Raw genomic sequence first — 17,570 nt, 5'->3', positions numbered from 1 at the left:
TGTGGGGGCCCCCGCCGGGACCCAGCAGCAGGGTGGGCCACTGGGACCTGAAGGACTGGCCCGTGTCTCCGCAGCACCTTTGCAAAAGGCTGGCCGCTGCCCCCGGGTACCCGTCCCGCTGGCCCCCGAGCCCTGCTCAGAGAGCACCGAGTGCTCTGTGGACAGCCAGTGTGCAGGGAGCAGGAAGTGTTGCTTCAGCACGTGCGCCATGCGGTGTCTGGACCCTGTGACAGGTGAGCGCCCCAGACCCGCCCCAAGGACACAGCCGCTGGCCCCTGGGGCTGCCGGGCAGACAAAGGCGGCTCAGAGACCTGGCTGGCGGGATTTGGGCCGGCCACCCGAGCAGGGTCTGTGCCTTGGCCACTTAATCTTGCAAGGAGACCTGGCTCGGGAGCTGGGAAATTGCTTCCTGGCTACCTGTGACCCCACCTTCCTGCCAGTGGGCTCTGGTGAGGGCCGGGGAGGGGTGGGTGTGGAGAGCTCGCTGGCCCACCTGTACACAGCGTCCCTCCCTCCCCTGCCCCCACCCTGCACCTCTGAGGCCTCCATGTCCCCTGCAGAGGACCCCCTTCAGTGATGGGCTTCCCCAGGAGTCCCTGGCTGCCCAGAGTGACCCACCTGAGCCTGCCTGGCAAAAGCCTTCTCTCTCGGATCCAGAAAGCCCAAGATGTTTCCTACCTACTGCTAATAAAAACCCACTCAGCTTCATGTCTCTCTGTTGTCTGTCTGTCACATGTCCCGGGCACCTCTGGGCAGGGGCGGCAGACAAAGCACACAGGCCTCTGGGAGCTCCAGGCTGTCCACCGGCACTCGGGGCTCTGGCCCTCTGGGGTCTGGCCCCTTTGAGAGGCGTTGCTGGCATGGGGACAGGAAGAGAGTGGAGTCTGCAGGGAGGGCTGGGGCTTGGAGGTTGCCACGGCCTCTCTCCACGGCTTGTGTGTGGCCCCCACCCACTTGGCAGTGTGCAGAGGGCAGGCGTGCTTATGGGGAGTTTCCGCACAGACACTGCTCCCAGGAAGCCCTGTTTAGGACCTGCAGTGAAGCACGTGCACCCCACCCAACACCCAGGGGGCACCCCAGAGACCACTGCGGTTCTGATGCTAGGCCCCCCCAAGTTCCCACCAGGCTGCCAGCACCGCAGACACCTGCCCTACACCCTGACTCACTTAGCTACCAGCCCTGGGGTCTGACGAACCCCAAGCTACCAGTCCGGGGATCCCACAAACCCCAAGCTACCAGTCCCGGGGGGGGGGGGTCCCACGAATCCCAAACTACCAGTCCTGGGGGTCCCACGAACCCCAAGCTACCAGTCTTGGGGTCCCACGAACCCCACAGCTCCCATAAGTTGTGATAATGACCCACAGGACTCTGAAGGCACAACACTTCAGATCACACCCTGTGATAAAGGACACAGACCAGCAAAGCCAAATAAAGGCCACACATGGAAGGTGGGAGCGGAGATGCAGGAGCCTTTGTCCTCACTGGGCTGGGGCGTGCCACCTCCCAGCACGTCCACATGTCACCAACCAGGAAGCTCCCTGAGGTTTTCTCAAAGCTCCATTAGTAGGCATTTTGATGAAGCCGTTGTTGACCAGCTCAGTCCCCACGTAACCACACGGTTGGCTCCAGGCCACCAGCCCGTCCTGTGCCATGAGGGACCCCTACCCCAGAGTCACCGCATCTGCTTAAACTCAGGCGTGAGAAAGGAGTCCTTGCAAACAACACACGACACTTGCATCAGCCAGGAAACCACAAGGTGTTGAAGCGCTGCTCCAGGAAGGGGACAGAGAGAGACCAGAGCTCCTCACCATGCCCCCATGCACAGCCAGCCCAGGGGAGCACTTTCCCCCAGCCTGGCCCCAGGTCGCACACACTGAAGCCACCTGTCACATGCCAGACAACGTGTCAGGAGCCAGGGAGACAGGACGGATCGTCCCAAATAAAAAGGGCTTTCACCAGTGGCTGAATTTTGTTCCTGGACCATTCTCCAGCAAAAGGAAGCAGGATTCCTTGGGAGACGCCGTTGAGGGAACAAAGAACAAGGCCGTGGGGGACACCCTGTGTCAGAAAGTGGGAGCCAACCTGCAGCCACCCCCAGACAACCTTGCCCCCCCCTCCCCAGCGCCACCAGCATGCAGAGGAGAGGAGGCTCTTCTTAGCGGAAAATGCTAGTCAACACATCAGGGGGGAGAGAAGGACTAGAAACCCACCATCCCCAACTCCAAAGTAATCGTTCCTCCAGCCAAGCATCACCAGACGACCCAGATGACCAGAAACCCCTGCAGAAACATCACAGTCTCAAAGCAGCCCCGCTATTCACAAGGGGGAGCTCCTCCCACAACAGAGAGCTGGCCCCTAATTGAACCAAGGGATCAAACCTGGCATCCTAGGACCCACCATGGCTGTGTGTCCCCGTGCAACCCAAAGGGATACGCACCAACGGTCTTCACGAGGATGCCGTCAGATGACCGCAGCTTCCATTCAGGGTTCCAGAAGGGGATGGGGGGGGGGGCCTGAGCCCAGTCTGGGCAGCTGGAACCACCCAGCTCACCCTTCCTCAAGCTCAGAGTGAACCACCCCCATGCTGGAGAACTCCTCCCCTGCAGAGAACGCCCATCCCCTCCATCCCTGCGTTAGCCCTACATCCAGCTTCTGTAAGCCTGGTGCCCTAACATCTGCCCCGCAAGCATACTGGGCACTGATGTCATGCTTGAGTCAACTTACCTAGCCCACCCCCACCTCCCCCACAACTGCCCCAGGACTCCTCTCCTTCCATGGGGTAAGGGGAACACTTTTCAAATGCAAATCAAAGGATGCAGAGCCCATGCCCCAACCCCCTTCTCTCTGGGGTCTTACCATCCAGGCCACTATCCCCAGCCCTCCTCCCCTCCCAGGGGCAGCTAGGGGCAGCCCTTCCATAGCAGAGCATGCTAATTATTCACACTAGCCAGTCCTAAGCCCGCCTGCCCTCCCTTGTCTGGTGCTCTCCACAGAAACCACAGCAGAGGTCCGTACCACAGTGACCCCACCCCCGCCTCCTGACCAACCCAGTGCTTCCCTGTGTGACCCTGCCTTGTCCCTGAAAACCGTGACTCATACATTAGAGTCAACGGCAGTCCTCTCCTGATCTGTTGGCCTCACCAGACCCAGGACTTTCTGTTAATAAAGATATTTTAAAGACAATCGCTTTCAGGGACTGGAGGTCCATCTCAGAGAAGACCCGGGGGCATGGGGAATTGTCTCCCTCCTCCACCATCTCCCACCACGTGCTTACGGCGGCCAAGCCCAGAGCTCCCGGGCCCTACTAGGCTGATCTCCTGCCCAGGCCACTAAGCTCCATCCCCCCAAAGTGGATAAGGTAGAGGAATGGACAAGGAAAAATGGAGGAGTGATGGTGGAGGAGGAGAAGAGATGATGGAGAAGGAGGAGGGATAATGGAGGGGGAAGAGGGATGATGAAGGATGATGGAGAAGAGATGATGGAGGAGGGGGAGGAATGATGCAGGAGGAGGGATGGAGGAGGAGGAGGGATGATGCAGGAGAAGGGAAAGACAAAGGAGAAGGGGGGATGTGTCAGTCTGTGGGTTTTGGGGACCTGGCTGCTGGCAGGATTTGGGGGTTGGGAGGGCAGAGGGCTCATCATCCTTCCCCAGTTGGGAGGGAGCCTCCAGGCAGGATGGAGAGGCACTGGGAGTTCAGGTGTCTGTAGGAACCCTGGGTGCTCACTCTCCAGGTGCCCTTGGGCAGTCCCCTCCACGCCCTCCCTGGCCTCAGTTTCCCATACATGAAAAGCGTGTGAGGGACAGGTTCATGTGCTGGGCAGAGCCAGGGCCAGGCTGACCAGCTCTGATTCCTCCTCTTCAGGAGTCCATGCAGGCCCTGAGGGAGGATCTTTTCCTGAGAGAGGAAAGCCCTTTGGTGGAGAGTCCCCAAGACTGTCCCCAGGCTCTGTGATTCTGCAAAGCTAAGACTGCTTACAGCAGGAGGAGAGAAGAGGCACGGGGTGGGGGTGGGGGGGGGGTGAACTCTGGAGGAGGGCAGGCAGGAGCTTCCATACATCTCTCGGGAAAAGTTGCCCAGGAGGCGATGAATTCCGCAGTAACACAAGTGATGTGACGTCTGCCGGGAGGGGCTCAGTGCCCAGGGTTTCCCCCCGGCGCTGGGCTGGACGGGCTCCACCCAGAGTGTGCCAAAACCCAGCCCCGCAGAGGGCAAGCAGGTGCAGGACGGCCCCACGTCCCCAGGGAGGCCCAGGAAGGCCGCATCATGTATGGCACCTCTAAGCAGTCGTGTCTCCGGACACCAGCCAACCCTAATGTCCCTGACCACCATCCGTCGTCAGCAAGCGTGTTGGACAGAAGGACTGAGGTCTTCCCAGCAATCCCTCCTCTCCCTCAAGGGGAGACAAACCCATCTCAACCAGTGTTCCTGTGAGCCTGGTGCTGGCCCACCAGGCTGGGAGGGGGCACGGGAAACGGTGGGTGGTAGGAGGTAAGGAGGAGGAACAGGGAGGGGCTCTAACGGAGCAGAATCGGGAGGGAGACAAGAATGAACAAAACCGCCGCTTCTTCCCCACATCCCCACATCCCCACATCCCCACATCCGATCCATCCGGCCCACTGCCTCTGGTGGTCCAGGCAATGCCATGCTTGAAGCTCAGGAGCATGTTTGAACACATCCCGCAAAGTAAGATCCTCTCCACCGGCCCGCAAAACGGAGCCGCTACATTTCCCCACCCCCCACCTAGGCCAGGAGCTCCTCTCTGCAGAGTGTGGCCAAGGCATCTGGCCTGACCAAGAGTCTCAGAGCGTGGGGCTACCCTGCCAAAACCTGACCGTGGCCGCTCTAAATTAGCCCCCAGGCCCGACACTGCTCCCGCTAGAGTGAGGTCAGAGGCGGAGCTGAGACCACCTCTAGGGACCTCCTGTTTGCTCACTCATGGGAGAGGCTGCCATGTGGCACAGGGGCTCTCGGCGGGGATCTCCGGCCCCCAGCCGTTGCAGGGGAGGTGCCCCCCTCACAACCCCCACTAGCAACAGCGACAGGAACCCCGACAGAGGAAAGGTACGTGCGCTCAAGCCTGAGACTGTCTGTTCCCCCACCCAGCCATCCTCCCCCCATCAGGTTCCCCAAACGTCGGCAGCTCTGGCCCAAGAGGAAAGAACTAACAAGATGGCAACTGTAGGTTCCCCAAAAACAGCCTGACGGCGAGGTTCACTGCCAGCAAGTCCTCTTAATGGCCCGCCACTTTATTTTTAAGGTACCAGCTTTACTGAGATACAACTCACATGACGGATATTTACCCCTTAACGTGTAGAACCCACCGGCTCCCCATACCTTCACAGTTAATCGTGCAACCACCCAATCCCAGAATATTTCCAGCACCCCAAACAAATCCCAGACCCATTCATCACTCCCCATCTTACCCAACATCCACAGCCCCCTGGAAACCACTAATCGACCTCCAGCTCTGTGGACTTGCCTCTCGGGGACACTGCACACAAATGGAATCACACAGGGAGTAGGCCGTCTGGATTCCTTCATCAAGTGTAATGTTTTCAAGGTTCTTCTAGGTTAACTTGGGCTGACTGATATCCCACAGTGGATATACCGCGTCGTGTTTGTTCACGCATCTATTGGTTAGCATTTGGATTGTGCCTGTTTTTTGACTTTTATGAAAAACGCTTCTGTGAACATTTGCGTACAAGTTTTTGCACCGACCTGTTTTCAGTTATCTGCGGTATACACCTAAGTGACACACAGTAATTCTCTGACAAGAAACTGCTAAGCTGTCTTCCAAAGCAGCCATGCCATTTCACATGCCCCCCAACACTGCCTCAGCGTTCTGATCTCTCTACATCATCGCCATTGCTTGGTATTTTCTGGGCTTTCCTGTTGTTCTAATTGCAGCCATCCAAAGTGGGTGTGAAGGGGCCCCTCATCGTGGTTCTGATTTGCATCTTCCTGATGGCTAGGGATGCTGAGCAGTGTCCACGTGCTCCCCAGACTTCCATGTATCTTCTTTGGAGAAACGTCTACTCAGATTCTTTGAGCGGTTCTTACCTGGGCAATTGTCTTCTACTGTTACATCGTAAGGGTTCTTTCCTCAACATCATCGTTTTGAGACTCACCCATGTCCTTGCCAGCACAGGTGTTCATCGCTTTTTCTTTTTTCTTTTAATTTTTTTTAACACTTATTCATTTTTGAGAGACAGTGCGAGCAGGGGAGGGGCAGAGAGAGAGAGAGGGAGACCCAGAATCCAAAGCAGGCTCCAGGCTCTGAGCTGTCAGCAGAGCCCAAGATGGGGCTTGAACCCACAAACTGTGAGATCATGACCTGAGCTGAAGTCAGACACTCAACTGACTAAGCCACCCAGGCACCCCTCATTGCTTTTTCTTAATGTTCATTTTTTTAGAGCAATTTTAGGTTCACAGCAAAACTGAGTGAAAAATACAGTGAAATCTACCTCTTGTCCCCTCCGCACACCTAGTCTCAACATCCCCCACCAAAAGTGCATTTGCTGTGATCCATGAACCCATCGTGACTCATCACGACCACCAAACCCCACAGTTCACATTACGGTTCACTCTTGGAGTATACATTCTATGGGTTTGGACAAAGCTGTAATAGCCCATCCATCACAGTATCATGTGAATAGTTTCATTGCCCCAAAAACCCTCTGTGCTCAGCCCATTCATCCTTCCCCATTCATCCTTCCCATCCTTCCTAACCCTTGGCAACCGCTGGCCTCTCTACTGTCTCCACAGTTTTGCCTTTTCCAGAATGTCATGTCCTTGGAATCACCCAATGCACAACCTTTTCAAATTGGCTTCTATCACTTAGTAACACACATTTAAGGTTCCTCCATGTCCTTTCATGGCTTGATGGCGCCTTTCTTTTCGCCACTAAATAATATCCCATCATCTGGATGCACCACAGCTCATTTATCTATCTGCCTCCTGAAGGACACCTTGGTTGCTTCCAAGTCCTGGGAATTATGACTGAAGCTGCTGTAAACACCCGTGTGCAGGCTTCTGTGTGGATATGTTTTCACCTCCCCCAGGTGAACCACGGATCATGGTTGCCGGACTGCACGGTATCCTTTCAGACTGCAGTCACAAAATACCATAAACTTTGTGACTTACAAACAACAGAAACCTGTTTCTCACACTTCTGGAGGCTGGAACTCTGAGGTCAGGGTGCTGGCACGGTGGAGGGGGGATGTCTGTCCTGTAGTATAGACTTCTCGCTGGGTTCTCACATGGTGGAACAGCCAGGGGCTCTCTGGGGTTTCTTCTGAAGCCTCCACTCTCATGACCCAGTGACCTCCCAAACGCCCCACCTCCTAGCACTGTCACCTTGAACATTAGGTTCCACATATGAACCTGAAGGACAGAAACATTCAGCCCATTGCACAGTAAGAGTATGCTTAGTTTTGTAAAAAACAAACAAAACAAAAACTGGTAAACTTCAAAAGTGACGGCACCATGTTGCAGTTCCAACCAGCACAAATTGAGAGCTCCTTCTCCGCCACCCTTACATCTGAGAACAGAAACCAAAACAGTACGAATAATAACAGCAAGAGGAAAAAAATAACAGCAAGTAAACAGGGAGAAGAAAAACTCAGGGGGGAAACCCCTATCATCAAAATCCTTACAGGGGTAAGACAAAAGATCGCAATAGTGAAAAAAAAAAAATGTAAAAAGGAACATTCAGAAGCCAAAAAAGGAGCTCTTAGTAAAGAAAAACGTGTGGACAGGAACCTTCAGGAGAAGAGCTGGAAGCTAAGGAGGAAATAGCTCAGAAGGTCGAGCAAAGAAATAATGAGAGAATAACAAAGACAGGATGGGAAAACCAGGGAAAACCAGAAATTGGTGTACAAGAGCCAGTATTCAAACGTGGGCATTTTGGAAAGCCAGATTAGAGGAAATGGAAGAAAGGGAATATGAATAAACAACAACGAACTCCGGCCCGAAGACAAGTGCTTTTAGGTTGAGGGCCCATCAGGTGCTCAGGATGGAGACTTGCATCATTGAGAAATATCAGAAATCATGACAAGACACAAGCTTTTAGAAATTAAAAACAAAGCAAATTAAAAAGAAGAAGGAAAGAAGGGAGGGAGAGAAGGAGGGAAGGAAGGGAGGGAAGGAAGGAGGGAAAGAGAGAGGTCACTCTGCCTGTTTGAAGGACTTGTCCACAGGCAGTAAGGGAATTTGATTTTTCACTTGCCTTTGTTTCCCAAATCAAACACGTGGAATCTTAATCCAACAACAGAAAACAAGGCAATTACTAATTCAGAGAAAGTGAAAAAGCGTGGCAGGAAGGGAGATCAAGCCCGCAAACGGACTGCAGGTGCCTCGTGTGCTTGGCTTACCCGCACTTTAATTTTTTTCAAAATTAAACGTCAACACTCTCAAAAATCAGAAGATTGCACATAAAATTCCAGATTAAAAAAAAAAAAAATCCGGCAAGATGTGGGCAAACTGCCTGCAGGACCTCAGGCCGCCCTGGACGCCGTCCACCCCATAGCCACCCCACACGCTGGGGTGCAGGCCGGAGGGCGCCGAGCCTCCGGCCGCCGCTAACGGGGATCTTTGTTCCCCTCCACCCCCCCCCACCCCCCCCATTGCCCAACGCTCTCCTCTCCGCTCCCCCTCGCCTACTGCGCGCCCTCAGCAAAGATGGCACCCGTCCGGAAAGGAACAGCCAGCGTGACTTCCAGCTGGCTGCGTGCCCTCAGCAAAGATGGCATCCAACTTGAAAGGGTAGTGGCGTGACTTCCGGCCGGGCGGAGCGAGGCGAGGCTCGCTTCCGGCGGCGCCCAGAGTGACGTGACGAGGGCGCCGCGCGGCGTGGTCCGAGGACAGTGCGGGCGCGCATGGAGGTCAGCGGCGGCCCTCGCGGCGGCAGCTCAGGTCTCCCGGCGGCGGGGAAGGGGCTGCGGGGCGTGGGTGCCGAGGGCCGGAGGGCGTGGCCGGCTGGAGGAGACCGGACAGGCGCTCCGGGACGCGGGGGGTCAGGGGGCTGGGCTGGCGGGGTGGAGACGGGTTGGGGGGGCCGGGGCGCGGCGCGAGGTGGGGGAAGGAGCGGCTCCCGCCCGTGTGCGCACGCGCACCTCCACCGCGATCCCGCATGGTGACCCGCGAGCGGCGCGCTGACCCTCGCGTCTCAGCGCGCAGGCCCCCGCGCCTTGGTGCGGGTGCGGGGTCTGCATCTGCGGGCGGAGCTTCGGGGCCGGTGTAGCCCAGTTTCGCTCCTGGACCGCAGCTCGCTCCCCAGATCGTGGGATCGACCGGTCGTGACTTTCCGGCTTCCCTCTGACCGGGCTCAGCGGGGTGCGGGCTGTTACCTTGGGGCCGGTGTTCTTCCTGAGCCTCTTATGCTGTGTAATTAGACTAAGCGTTTTACAGCGGCAATAATGCGCTGGCCACGACCGGGTTCCGGGAAACCGAAGGTCGAACACGCTACGCTCTCTGCTTTGGCAGGCGCGCGGACCCCGTCACTTGATCGCAGAGGCGGGCAGGACTGAACAGTATCGGGATATGTGACACACCCCTGGAGGAGGTAACGTCTTGCCTGGGTGTGGAGAGGTGATGGGTGATTTTGTGGGTGCTGTGCTGGGGGTGGGGGGCAGTCGCCCTGGCTGGGTCTATTGAAGGTGCAGGGCCTGTCGGGATGAGGGAGTAAACCCAGGAGGTCATTCTGAGCCACGTTGTGAGGCTGCGGGATGTGGGTCATACGTCCAGGGCTTTCCAGGAGCATTCTGATGTGAAATATCATCTTGTGTTTCTGGAAGTCCATCATTCTTGATCCTGGGTTACTTTTAAAGTAAATGAAAGGACACTGTCCGATCTTGCGGAGACTCCCACCTAGGAACCCCGGGGCTGAACCTGGGGATCTGAATGGTTGAACTACCCCGTAGGCAATTGTGCTCTCCAGCCCTAGCTGTAATGCTCCTGGGGTTGGCATTTGGTTCCATCCTACAGCGAAACAAAAAGCCTCTGCCCCGGGTATGGGGCAGGCAGAAAGCAGAGGTTCTGGCTAGTGTGGAGAGTGGCCACAACGTTGTGTCACCTGCCGTGTTCTCGGATCTCTGACTCAGAAGCTGCGCCTGCATCACCCCTTTCTCTCCTTTTCCTCTTCAGGGCTTTGGACCTGGACCTGTTCACTAGGAAGCTGCCCTCCCTGCCACCCAGGCCATCATGGCAGCCCGCCTGGTGAAGCGATGCGCGTGCCTCCTGAGAGAGGCCACCCTTCTGGCCCCTGTGGTGGCTCCGGTAGGCCGACTGAGGCTTGCCAGCGTGGCCCATAGGACTCTGACTTTCTCAGCCACCTGCCCCAGTTCCCACTTCCCAGGCCCCTTGTCGGGCCTTGTGGAGAAGGAACAACTGTCTGCCCCCTGTCCAGAGCACCAGGAGGTGGAGCGGCTCATTGAGAAGGCCACCCGGCCAGAGGAGCTTCTGGAGCTGCTCAGTGACGGTCGCTGCCTGCAAGAGAGCCATGCGGCCCTCATGCTTATCCAGCTTTCTCGCCTGCTGTCTGACAAGCCGGAAGACAGAGCCTCGCTCGTGCAGGATGCCCGCTTTCAGCAGCTTCTCCATCTCGTTGACAGCCAGGTGGGTTTCTAAAATGTTCTCTCAGGGTTCCCCGTGCAGAAAACAATGGCACCAGAGTCCAAAGCAGCCAGTCACTTTGCAGGTATAGATGGGAACTGTGCTGCCTTGCTTAGTCCTCTCCGTCCTGTGAGAAGTTTTTGTTGTATAGAGTCTAGGCTACTTTTGCTTGCTGTTCCCCACTGATCTCAGAGCGGTCCCGTTAGGTGAATGTTGCCATCCTTCCACCGTCCTTTCAGCAGCACACGGGACACAGAAGCACAGGAAGCCGCACTGGTTCCACCCGGTTCCTTGGGTGCTCATCCCCTTGCCAGGGGATGTGGGGTGACTGACGGGGAATCCCAGGCAGCCGGGCAGGGTGGTCAGACCTCAGGCCCTCTCTGGGCTGGCTGAGGAAGGACTCCCTTCAGCCAGGCTGTTCGCTCCAGTGCCAGGGGCCCGTGGCACTGGCTGCGTCGGCCCTCACTCCCTGCCTTGGTCCGTGCTACCGGGAAGAAGCCGTGCTTCCGACACTGAGCAGGGAACCCTGTATTCAGTTGTCCGAGAGGATGGGGAGGAGAGGCATGGATCGGGGTGGCGGTTGCACTAACAGTGTTTTCCAAACCAGAGGCTGTGAGAGTAGTGGATGTGGCTGGCTGGTTTTAATGAGATAGGGTAATGGAGAAAATGCCAGAATGCATGTGTGGTAAGGGGAGCATGGCATCCTGGAACCTCTTGCTTCAGTTAGAGGTGTGTGCTGGGGTCAGGGCACCAGTTTGCTTCCTGGTGATGCCATAGCTGGTGACAGTTCACTGAGTCCCTTCTTGTTCCGAGGCTGTAAGCCTGTAATTGTCAGTGCACATTTCACACGCACGGAACCGAAGCAAGTTCTGGGAGACGAGGGCACCAGTTTGCTTCCTGGTGATGCCATAGCTGGTGACGGTTCACTGAGTCCCTTCTTGTTCCGAGGCTGTAAGCCTGTAATTGTCAGTGCACATTTCACACGGAACCGAAGCAAGTTCTGGGAGACGAGAGTGAACCTTGTAACAGAGTCGTAAGCTGAAAGCAAGTGGGGACCAGAGTGTGGGTAATGCGGATGGTGGCCAGGCTCTCTTATTTGAAAGTGTCCCTGCTGTCACGGAGCATGCGTGTCTCCAGCTGCCCAGCCCCTCCACGCCACCTTCCCTGTTTGCACTCAGCCCCCCCGCACCCCCTAACGGGCAGAGGCTGCATGCTGCAGGTGGAGCCGCACCTGGACCGCGGGGTCCTGCACCGGACTGTGACACACTGAGAACAGGGGGCCCCCTTGTTCAGAAACAGGCAGGCCCCCAGGAAGAGGGAAGCTCTGCCGTGCGCACTGGGGCTTTGGGGACGTCGTGGAGCCCAGCGTGAAGCTTCACGGCGTGCCGGTGTCTTACACGGTGCCGGTGGCAGCAGGTGGCTGGCCAGCCACTCCCCCCTCCGCCCCACTCCTCGCTGGTGCCAGGGAGTGTGGGGTAGGCAGGACTCTGTGACACCTGGCCTCTCTCTGCCCGCATATCAAGCGCTTTTTCACGTAGCTTCACGCGCGCCCCTGCGTGCTGGCTGGTGTCAGCAGCAGCCCTGGAAGGTGGGGGTTGGCGGGGTGCTGATGCCTGGGCATGCTCTGTAAGGATGTCACCTTTGCTGTCCTCGGTGGTCGCATTCCCAAGAAACTAAGTTTCCAGAAACCTTAGGACTGCTTTGTGGGAGAAAAGAGGTTCAGGGTTCGGAGTTTGTCAGATGCGATGTGGCCGCTGCTTCTGAAGAAGGGCCAGTGGGTCTGTAACACCTAAAAACTGTTACCGTCGCTACAAGCAACAGAACGAGCGGGTTGACAAAACTCTTAGTTCGGAGTCTGTCCCACATGCTTTCCCCTGGCTTCTGGACTCCACGGTTTTGCTTGGGTTTGGGCACACGGAGCCACAGCGAGTGTCTGTGGTCTCCCCTCAAGGGAAATCTTCTGACTCACACAGGGGTCCTTGCTCGCGGGTGACCCTGCACGGCTGACCAGGTGGCGCAGGAGGTAGACTTGGTGGTGGGCTGCAGACCAGCCCAGGGCAGGTGGGGTCCCGGCTGTGACTGCCCCGTGTGTGTCCCCTTCCCCCCCAACCTCCACCAGATAAGTGCTGTGTGGCACGGGACCCTCGTGAAACTGCTCCGCAGCCTGTATGCACTGGCACTGCCCGCGGCCTGCAGGGAGCTGCGCTCGGTGGAGCAGGAGGTCCGCTGGCGCCTGCGCAGGCTCAAGTACAGGCACCTGGCCTTCCTGGCCGAGTCGAGCGCCACGCACATGCGGGAGTCCCCGGAGCTGCTGGCTGAGCTGCTGCTGCACCTAGAGCGGCGCTGGACGGAGATCAATGATGGCCGCACTGTGGTGGCCCTGATGGCGAAGACGGGGCACCTCTCTGAGCCGCTGATGAACCGCCTAGAGGACAAGGTACTGCGGCAGGAGCCCCGGGCAGCTGCAGGCGCACCCCGTGGCCACACAGTGGACCTAGCTGACAGTGGACCTAGCTAGCGGGCTGCCGGCTCTCCTCCTCTCCCCGGAGGGCCTCGGGGGTAGGGCAGAGCCTAAGCCGCGCTCACAAGGGGGCTCCGCTTAACACTTCTGGTGATGTGCCACACGCCCCCGGCAGTCAAGTCAAATTCGGCCCCCGCTCCTGTTGTAGCGAGAGCTGGCCCAGGTGGCTGCCACAGGAAGCTCGCAGCTCATGGGCTCCGGGTCCCCTGCCCTGGGACCCGGGGATAAGTTTGGCTGCAGACAGGCCACTTCGGGCCCAGGGGTGCCCCGGCTGAGAACCGAGTAGGCCCGCACGGCGGGGTACTGGGTTACTGAGCTCAGGTCCAGTCGCTGTCCTGCAGGGGCGGCGCTGCATGGGATCCCCGGCCTGGGCCGCCGAGCTGACCCTGAGGGCTGTGGTTGACAGTGCCTGGAGTTGGTGGAGCGCTTCGGCCCCGACGAGCTGCGGAAGGTGCTGGTGACGCTGGCGGCTCAGAACCGGCGTTCAGTGCCCTTGTTGCGTGCCGTCTCTTACCACCTGGTCCAGAAGCCATTCCCGCTGACAAAAGGCATGCTCCTGGATCTGGCCTATTCCTACGGTGAGCCTTCCCCATGAGGAGCGGCCAGAAGGGAGGCACGCTGGCCGCAGCCGTGTCAAATTCGGTGCCCGCCCACCCGTGGCAGGCACCGGCCCAAGAGGCTGCCACAGGAACACCGTGGCTCATGGGCCCTGATCCTCTGTGCTGGGCCTCAGGGATAAATTCAGTCACGGACACCAAGCCCCTGGAGCTCCAGGCCAGGCACCGGGGGTGGAGGGAGGACAGAGCAGCCTGCCCACCCTCACCAGGTGAACCCTGGGGTCGCTCTGTCCCGAAGGCAAACTTGGCTTCCACCAGACCCAGGTGCTCCAACGCCTGGCCGCCGACCTGCTGCCCCACGTGCCCAGCCTGACGTCTGGCGAGGTGGCCCGTGGCGCCAAGTCCTTCGCCCTCCTGAAGTGGCTCAGCCCGCCCCTGTTCGAGGCCTTGGCCCAGGTGAGCCGGGCAGACCCTGCTCGTTCCACCGGGGAGGCACGGCCGCCCCGGACACTCCCCGGTTATGAACAGGGACTTCCTACCCGGCTCACTCATAGAGGCGCGGCCTCTGTGGGCAGTGGAGAATGGCGGGTGAGGACGGTGTCCTCCGTCGTGTCACTGGGCTCTGGAGGAGTTTCCATCCGTCTTCGGGTGGCTATAGCAGGACGTAGTGTGGACCGTGAGGCTTGGAATTTGCTCAGGACTAAACTTCATCCCCTGAAACAGCGAGGAGAGACAGTTAACGTTACCTGCAGCGGCTTGAGGCTGCACAGGCCACCCGGGGCGTTTGTGACACTACCACCGGTCTCTGGGTGGGGGCAATGAGCAGGGGGAGGTCTGGCCTGCCACCCTGTCCAGGTGACCCCCGGGCAGCTGGGGGCTCGTGGGCCCTGTGGGAGGGCCCCTCTCATTCTGTCCTCCACCCCATGTGGCCGGCCCAGCACGTCGTAGACCGAGCCCACACCGTCACCGTGCCGCACCTGTGCAACGTGCTTCTGGCCTTCGCACACCTGAACTTCCGTCCCGAGCGAGAGGACAAGTTCTTCAGCCTGGTATGGTCTGTGCACCTGTTCACCCACATGGGTGTGGAGGCAAGAGAGGGGGGCCCTGACCCGGGGGCTTTAGGGGTGAGAGGGGAGCTGGAGCCCTGTGTCACAGGGATGGTCTGGGGACAAAAGATGTGAGGTCCTCTACATGCCTGCTGTGCGGTCGTGTGCACAGGTCGGGAGGTGTCGGGTGGCTCACTCGCCGCAGGCAGGGCTAGGGGGCCACTGGTTCTCCCTTACTGTCCTGCTGGTGCTCTGAACCCTTGGCATACCACCATGCAAAGCGGGCCCGAGCAGGCCCACGCAGGCGTGACACATCTCGCGTGTGCACCTGGGCCTCCACGGGGACACTGCCCTCCTTGTACTCTCCCAAGTTCTCCCAGGGCCAGAAATCCATCCCTGTCCCCAGGGGCCTGTGATTTTGTGCCACAGGCCCTTGCTGCTGGGAGGGGCAGCAGGAAAGTCCTGCTGCATGTTGTGCTGTCCGTTAGTCCCGGGTGAGGAAGAAGGTTTCTGGTACTTTCTACTGGGGGAAGGGGGGGCTCCAAGCCTGGCCAAGAACGTCAGCCAGGATTGCTCCCAGTAGTTGTTCTAGCCTCAGCGCAGCCAAGCCATTCCAGCGCTCCGACTGCCTCCAGCCCAGGAGGTATGCGGCTGCTGAGCAGAGCCTCCCCGCCCCGCCCCTGTCCAGGTTAACGAGAAGCTGGGGCCCAAGCTGCGGAGCCTGCACCCGGCCCTGCAGGTGGATGTGGTGTGGGCACTGTGCGTGCTGCAGCAGGTGCAGGGGGAGGCGCTGCGAGCGGTACTCTGCCCTGAACTGCATGCCCGGTTCCTGGGTGAGTGCTGGGGCTTCCCCTCCCCTCCCTGACCCCAGGGGTCTGGGGGCCTCAGGCCTGGCAGGGAGGGGGCTCCGGAGCAGTGAGACGGTGCCCAGAGCTCACCTGGCTGGCGTCTGTTCCTCCATCCCTCTGCCTCTCCATGTGCATGGCCCTTATGATCTTGTCTCTGCCCCAATGATGCTAAGTTCAGAGTCAGTTGGGATCGAGGGTGTCACTGGCCCCCCTCTTTGGCCCAGCATCGGCCTTGGCTCACCCTCCCTTCTCGTTCTGCCTCAGGCAGCGAGTCCCCAAAGGACCAGAGCACCTTCCAGAAGCTGCTGCACATCAGCGCCACTGCACAGCTGGAGCACCCTGAGTACACGGGCCCCCTCCTCCCGGCCTCAGACTGGGCGCCCTGGCTCTTGGCCTGTGATGGGAAGGCCACACCCCTGCAGAAGGAACTGCGGGACACCCTGCGGGGGCTGCTGGGGAGCCCCAGCAGGGGCAGCTTCGCAGTGGCCACGCAGTACGGCTGGGTTCTGGGTGAGGCCCTCTCTGCACTACCCTGGTGGTGGGCACGGGGCTTGTTCTGTCCAGGACAAGGTCTCTGTGCCCCAGGGACGGTCCCTTCCATGTCCACCCGTGCCCCTCCCTAGATGCCGAGGTGCTGCTGGACACGGATGGCCAGTTCCTGCCCCTGAGAGACTTTGTAGCCCCACATCTCACTCCTCCCTCGGGGACCCAGCCGCTGCCCCCTGGGGCCAAGAGGTAGGTGGCCTGTGGCCAGCCTTGGACTCTGGCTTTTCTCTGGTGCCCCCCCTCATCCTTCCCCCTCCCCCGGGAGGATGCCTAACGTTCTGCCCCTCCCCCACCAGGCTGGCGTTCCTGCGCTGGGAGTTCCCCAACTTCAGCAGCCGGAGCAGAGACCTGCTGGGGCGCTTCGCCCTGGCCCGGCGTCACGTGCGGGCCGCCGGCTTCCTGGTGGTGGACGTGAGTACCGCCAGTCCAGTGGGCCCCTTTGTGCAGGACGAAGGGAACCCCGGAACCTCGTAGATTCCCTGTGGCCGCAGCCCTGAAGCGTCTGCTCAGGGCTCTTAGAGCAGGTCTGCGCCCCACGAGTGCCGGCCCCGGGGCCGCTGACCCCTTCCAGAGCAGACGGTCCTATATGGGCCGGGGAACCCAGGAGCACCAGACACCGTGTGAGGGTTTTGTCACATTTACTTCTTGTGGTTTTGGTATCTCAGTGGGTTTTTGTTTTTCACTTCAAAAATGAAAAAGTTGTCATCAGGTGCCACAGATTCTCAGATCCCTGGCCCCAGGGGTTCAGGCCCCGGCAGCTCCTTCCACAGCCACACTCAGCAGCTTCGTGGGCTTGGAGGGTGGGGAGGCCAGGTGTGGAGCAGCGGGCAGAGCACAGGTGCCCCCCCCCCCCGCAGGTCCCCTACTACGAGTGGCTGGAGCTCAAGTCTGAGTGGCAGAAAGGCGCCTACCTCAAGGACAAGATGCGAAAAGCAGTGGCGGAGGAGCTGGCCAAGTGACCCGGTCCATAGCCTGGACTGCACCCTGGGGGCCCTGGCCAAGTGACCTGGACTGCGCCCTGGGGGACCCGGCTCACCTGGACTGCATCGTGGGGGAGCTGGCCCCCAGCACCTGCTCTCTTGTGGGCAATAAACAGTGAATTCCAGTGTCCACACCAGGAGGTGTCCCAGACTTTGTCACCATTGCCACCACCCACCCTGCTCTCATGGTGGCCTGTCTGTCCCGGCTTCTCTGCCTCCCCAGGTCCCCTTGTCCCACATGTTCACACAGAGCCACCTGCTGTTCACACCATGTGGTCCACACCCAGGGTCCTGGGATTCCAGCATTTGGGCCGCGAGGACTTCCTGGGTCAGGCCTGTAGGGTTTTTGAGGACACGGCTTGGGGTTCTGATCTTGGTGTGGGCACTGACCACAGGCGTCCTGGGGGACGCCTCCTGCCTGTACTGTGGTCTCAGATGAGTGGAGGACCCCCAAGGACC

At 59.0% G+C, this 17,570-nt stretch overlaps 1 protein-coding gene and 2 non-coding genes across 11 annotated transcripts; all 3 read left to right on the top strand.

Moving 5' to 3' along the window:
- Window positions 1-8,839: 8,839 nt before the first annotated feature.
- On the top strand, window positions 8,840-17,248 carry TBRG4 (transforming growth factor beta regulator 4). Of its 9 annotated transcripts, none has more exons than XM_042913451.1 (12): window positions 8,840-8,915; window positions 9,486-9,564; window positions 10,146-10,616; window positions 12,733-13,050; window positions 13,541-13,712; window positions 13,990-14,147; window positions 14,630-14,740; window positions 15,426-15,570; window positions 15,850-16,095; window positions 16,209-16,320; window positions 16,428-16,542; window positions 16,989-17,248. In XM_042913451.1, exons 3-12 carry the CDS (start codon window positions 10,203-10,205, stop codon window positions 17,088-17,090), a joined length of 1,893 nt encoding a protein of 630 aa, XP_042769385.1. In that variant the 5' UTR covers window positions 8,840-8,915; window positions 9,486-9,564; window positions 10,146-10,202; the 3' UTR covers window positions 17,091-17,248. The 9 variants fall into 9 exon arrangements, 8 of the variants coding, with proteins under 8 accessions (XP_042769385.1, XP_042769376.1, XP_042769419.1 ...); XM_042913442.1 differs by having other exon boundaries at window positions 9,486-9,580; XM_042913485.1 differs by having other exon boundaries at window positions 9,486-9,590; window positions 15,854-16,078.
- LOC122214689 lies at window positions 13,245-13,380 on the top strand. Its single transcript, XR_006200063.1, has one exon. It is a non-coding gene; the product is annotated as a small nucleolar RNA SNORA5 (small nucleolar RNA).
- Window positions 13,758-13,891, top strand: LOC122214688. The gene has a single exon (XR_006200062.1). It is a non-coding gene; the product is annotated as a small nucleolar RNA SNORA5 (small nucleolar RNA).
- Window positions 17,249-17,570: the final 322 nt, after the last annotated feature.

The sequence above is a fragment of the Panthera leo genome, chromosome A2 (genome assembly GCF_018350215.1).
Source record: "Panthera leo isolate Ple1 chromosome A2, P.leo_Ple1_pat1.1, whole genome shotgun sequence".
NCBI lineage: Eukaryota > Metazoa > Chordata > Mammalia > Carnivora > Felidae > Panthera > Panthera leo.
This window is presented reverse-complemented; position numbering and strand designations above follow the sequence as displayed.

Bases quoted from the DNA above. Each gene is read 5' to 3' on its own strand.
- TBRG4 (XM_042913451.1), top strand. From the start codon at position 10,203: ATGGCAGCCCGCCTGGTGAAGCGATGCGCGTGCCTCCTGAGAGAGGCC. The intron at 14,741-15,425 runs GTATGGTCTGTG...GCCCCTGTCCAG, and splicing joins AGGACAAGTTCTTCAGCCTG to GTTAACGAGAAGCTGGGGCC. The intron at 16,321-16,427 runs GTAGGTGGCCTG...CTCCCCCACCAG, and splicing joins CTGCCCCCTGGGGCCAAGAG to GCTGGCGTTCCTGCGCTGGG.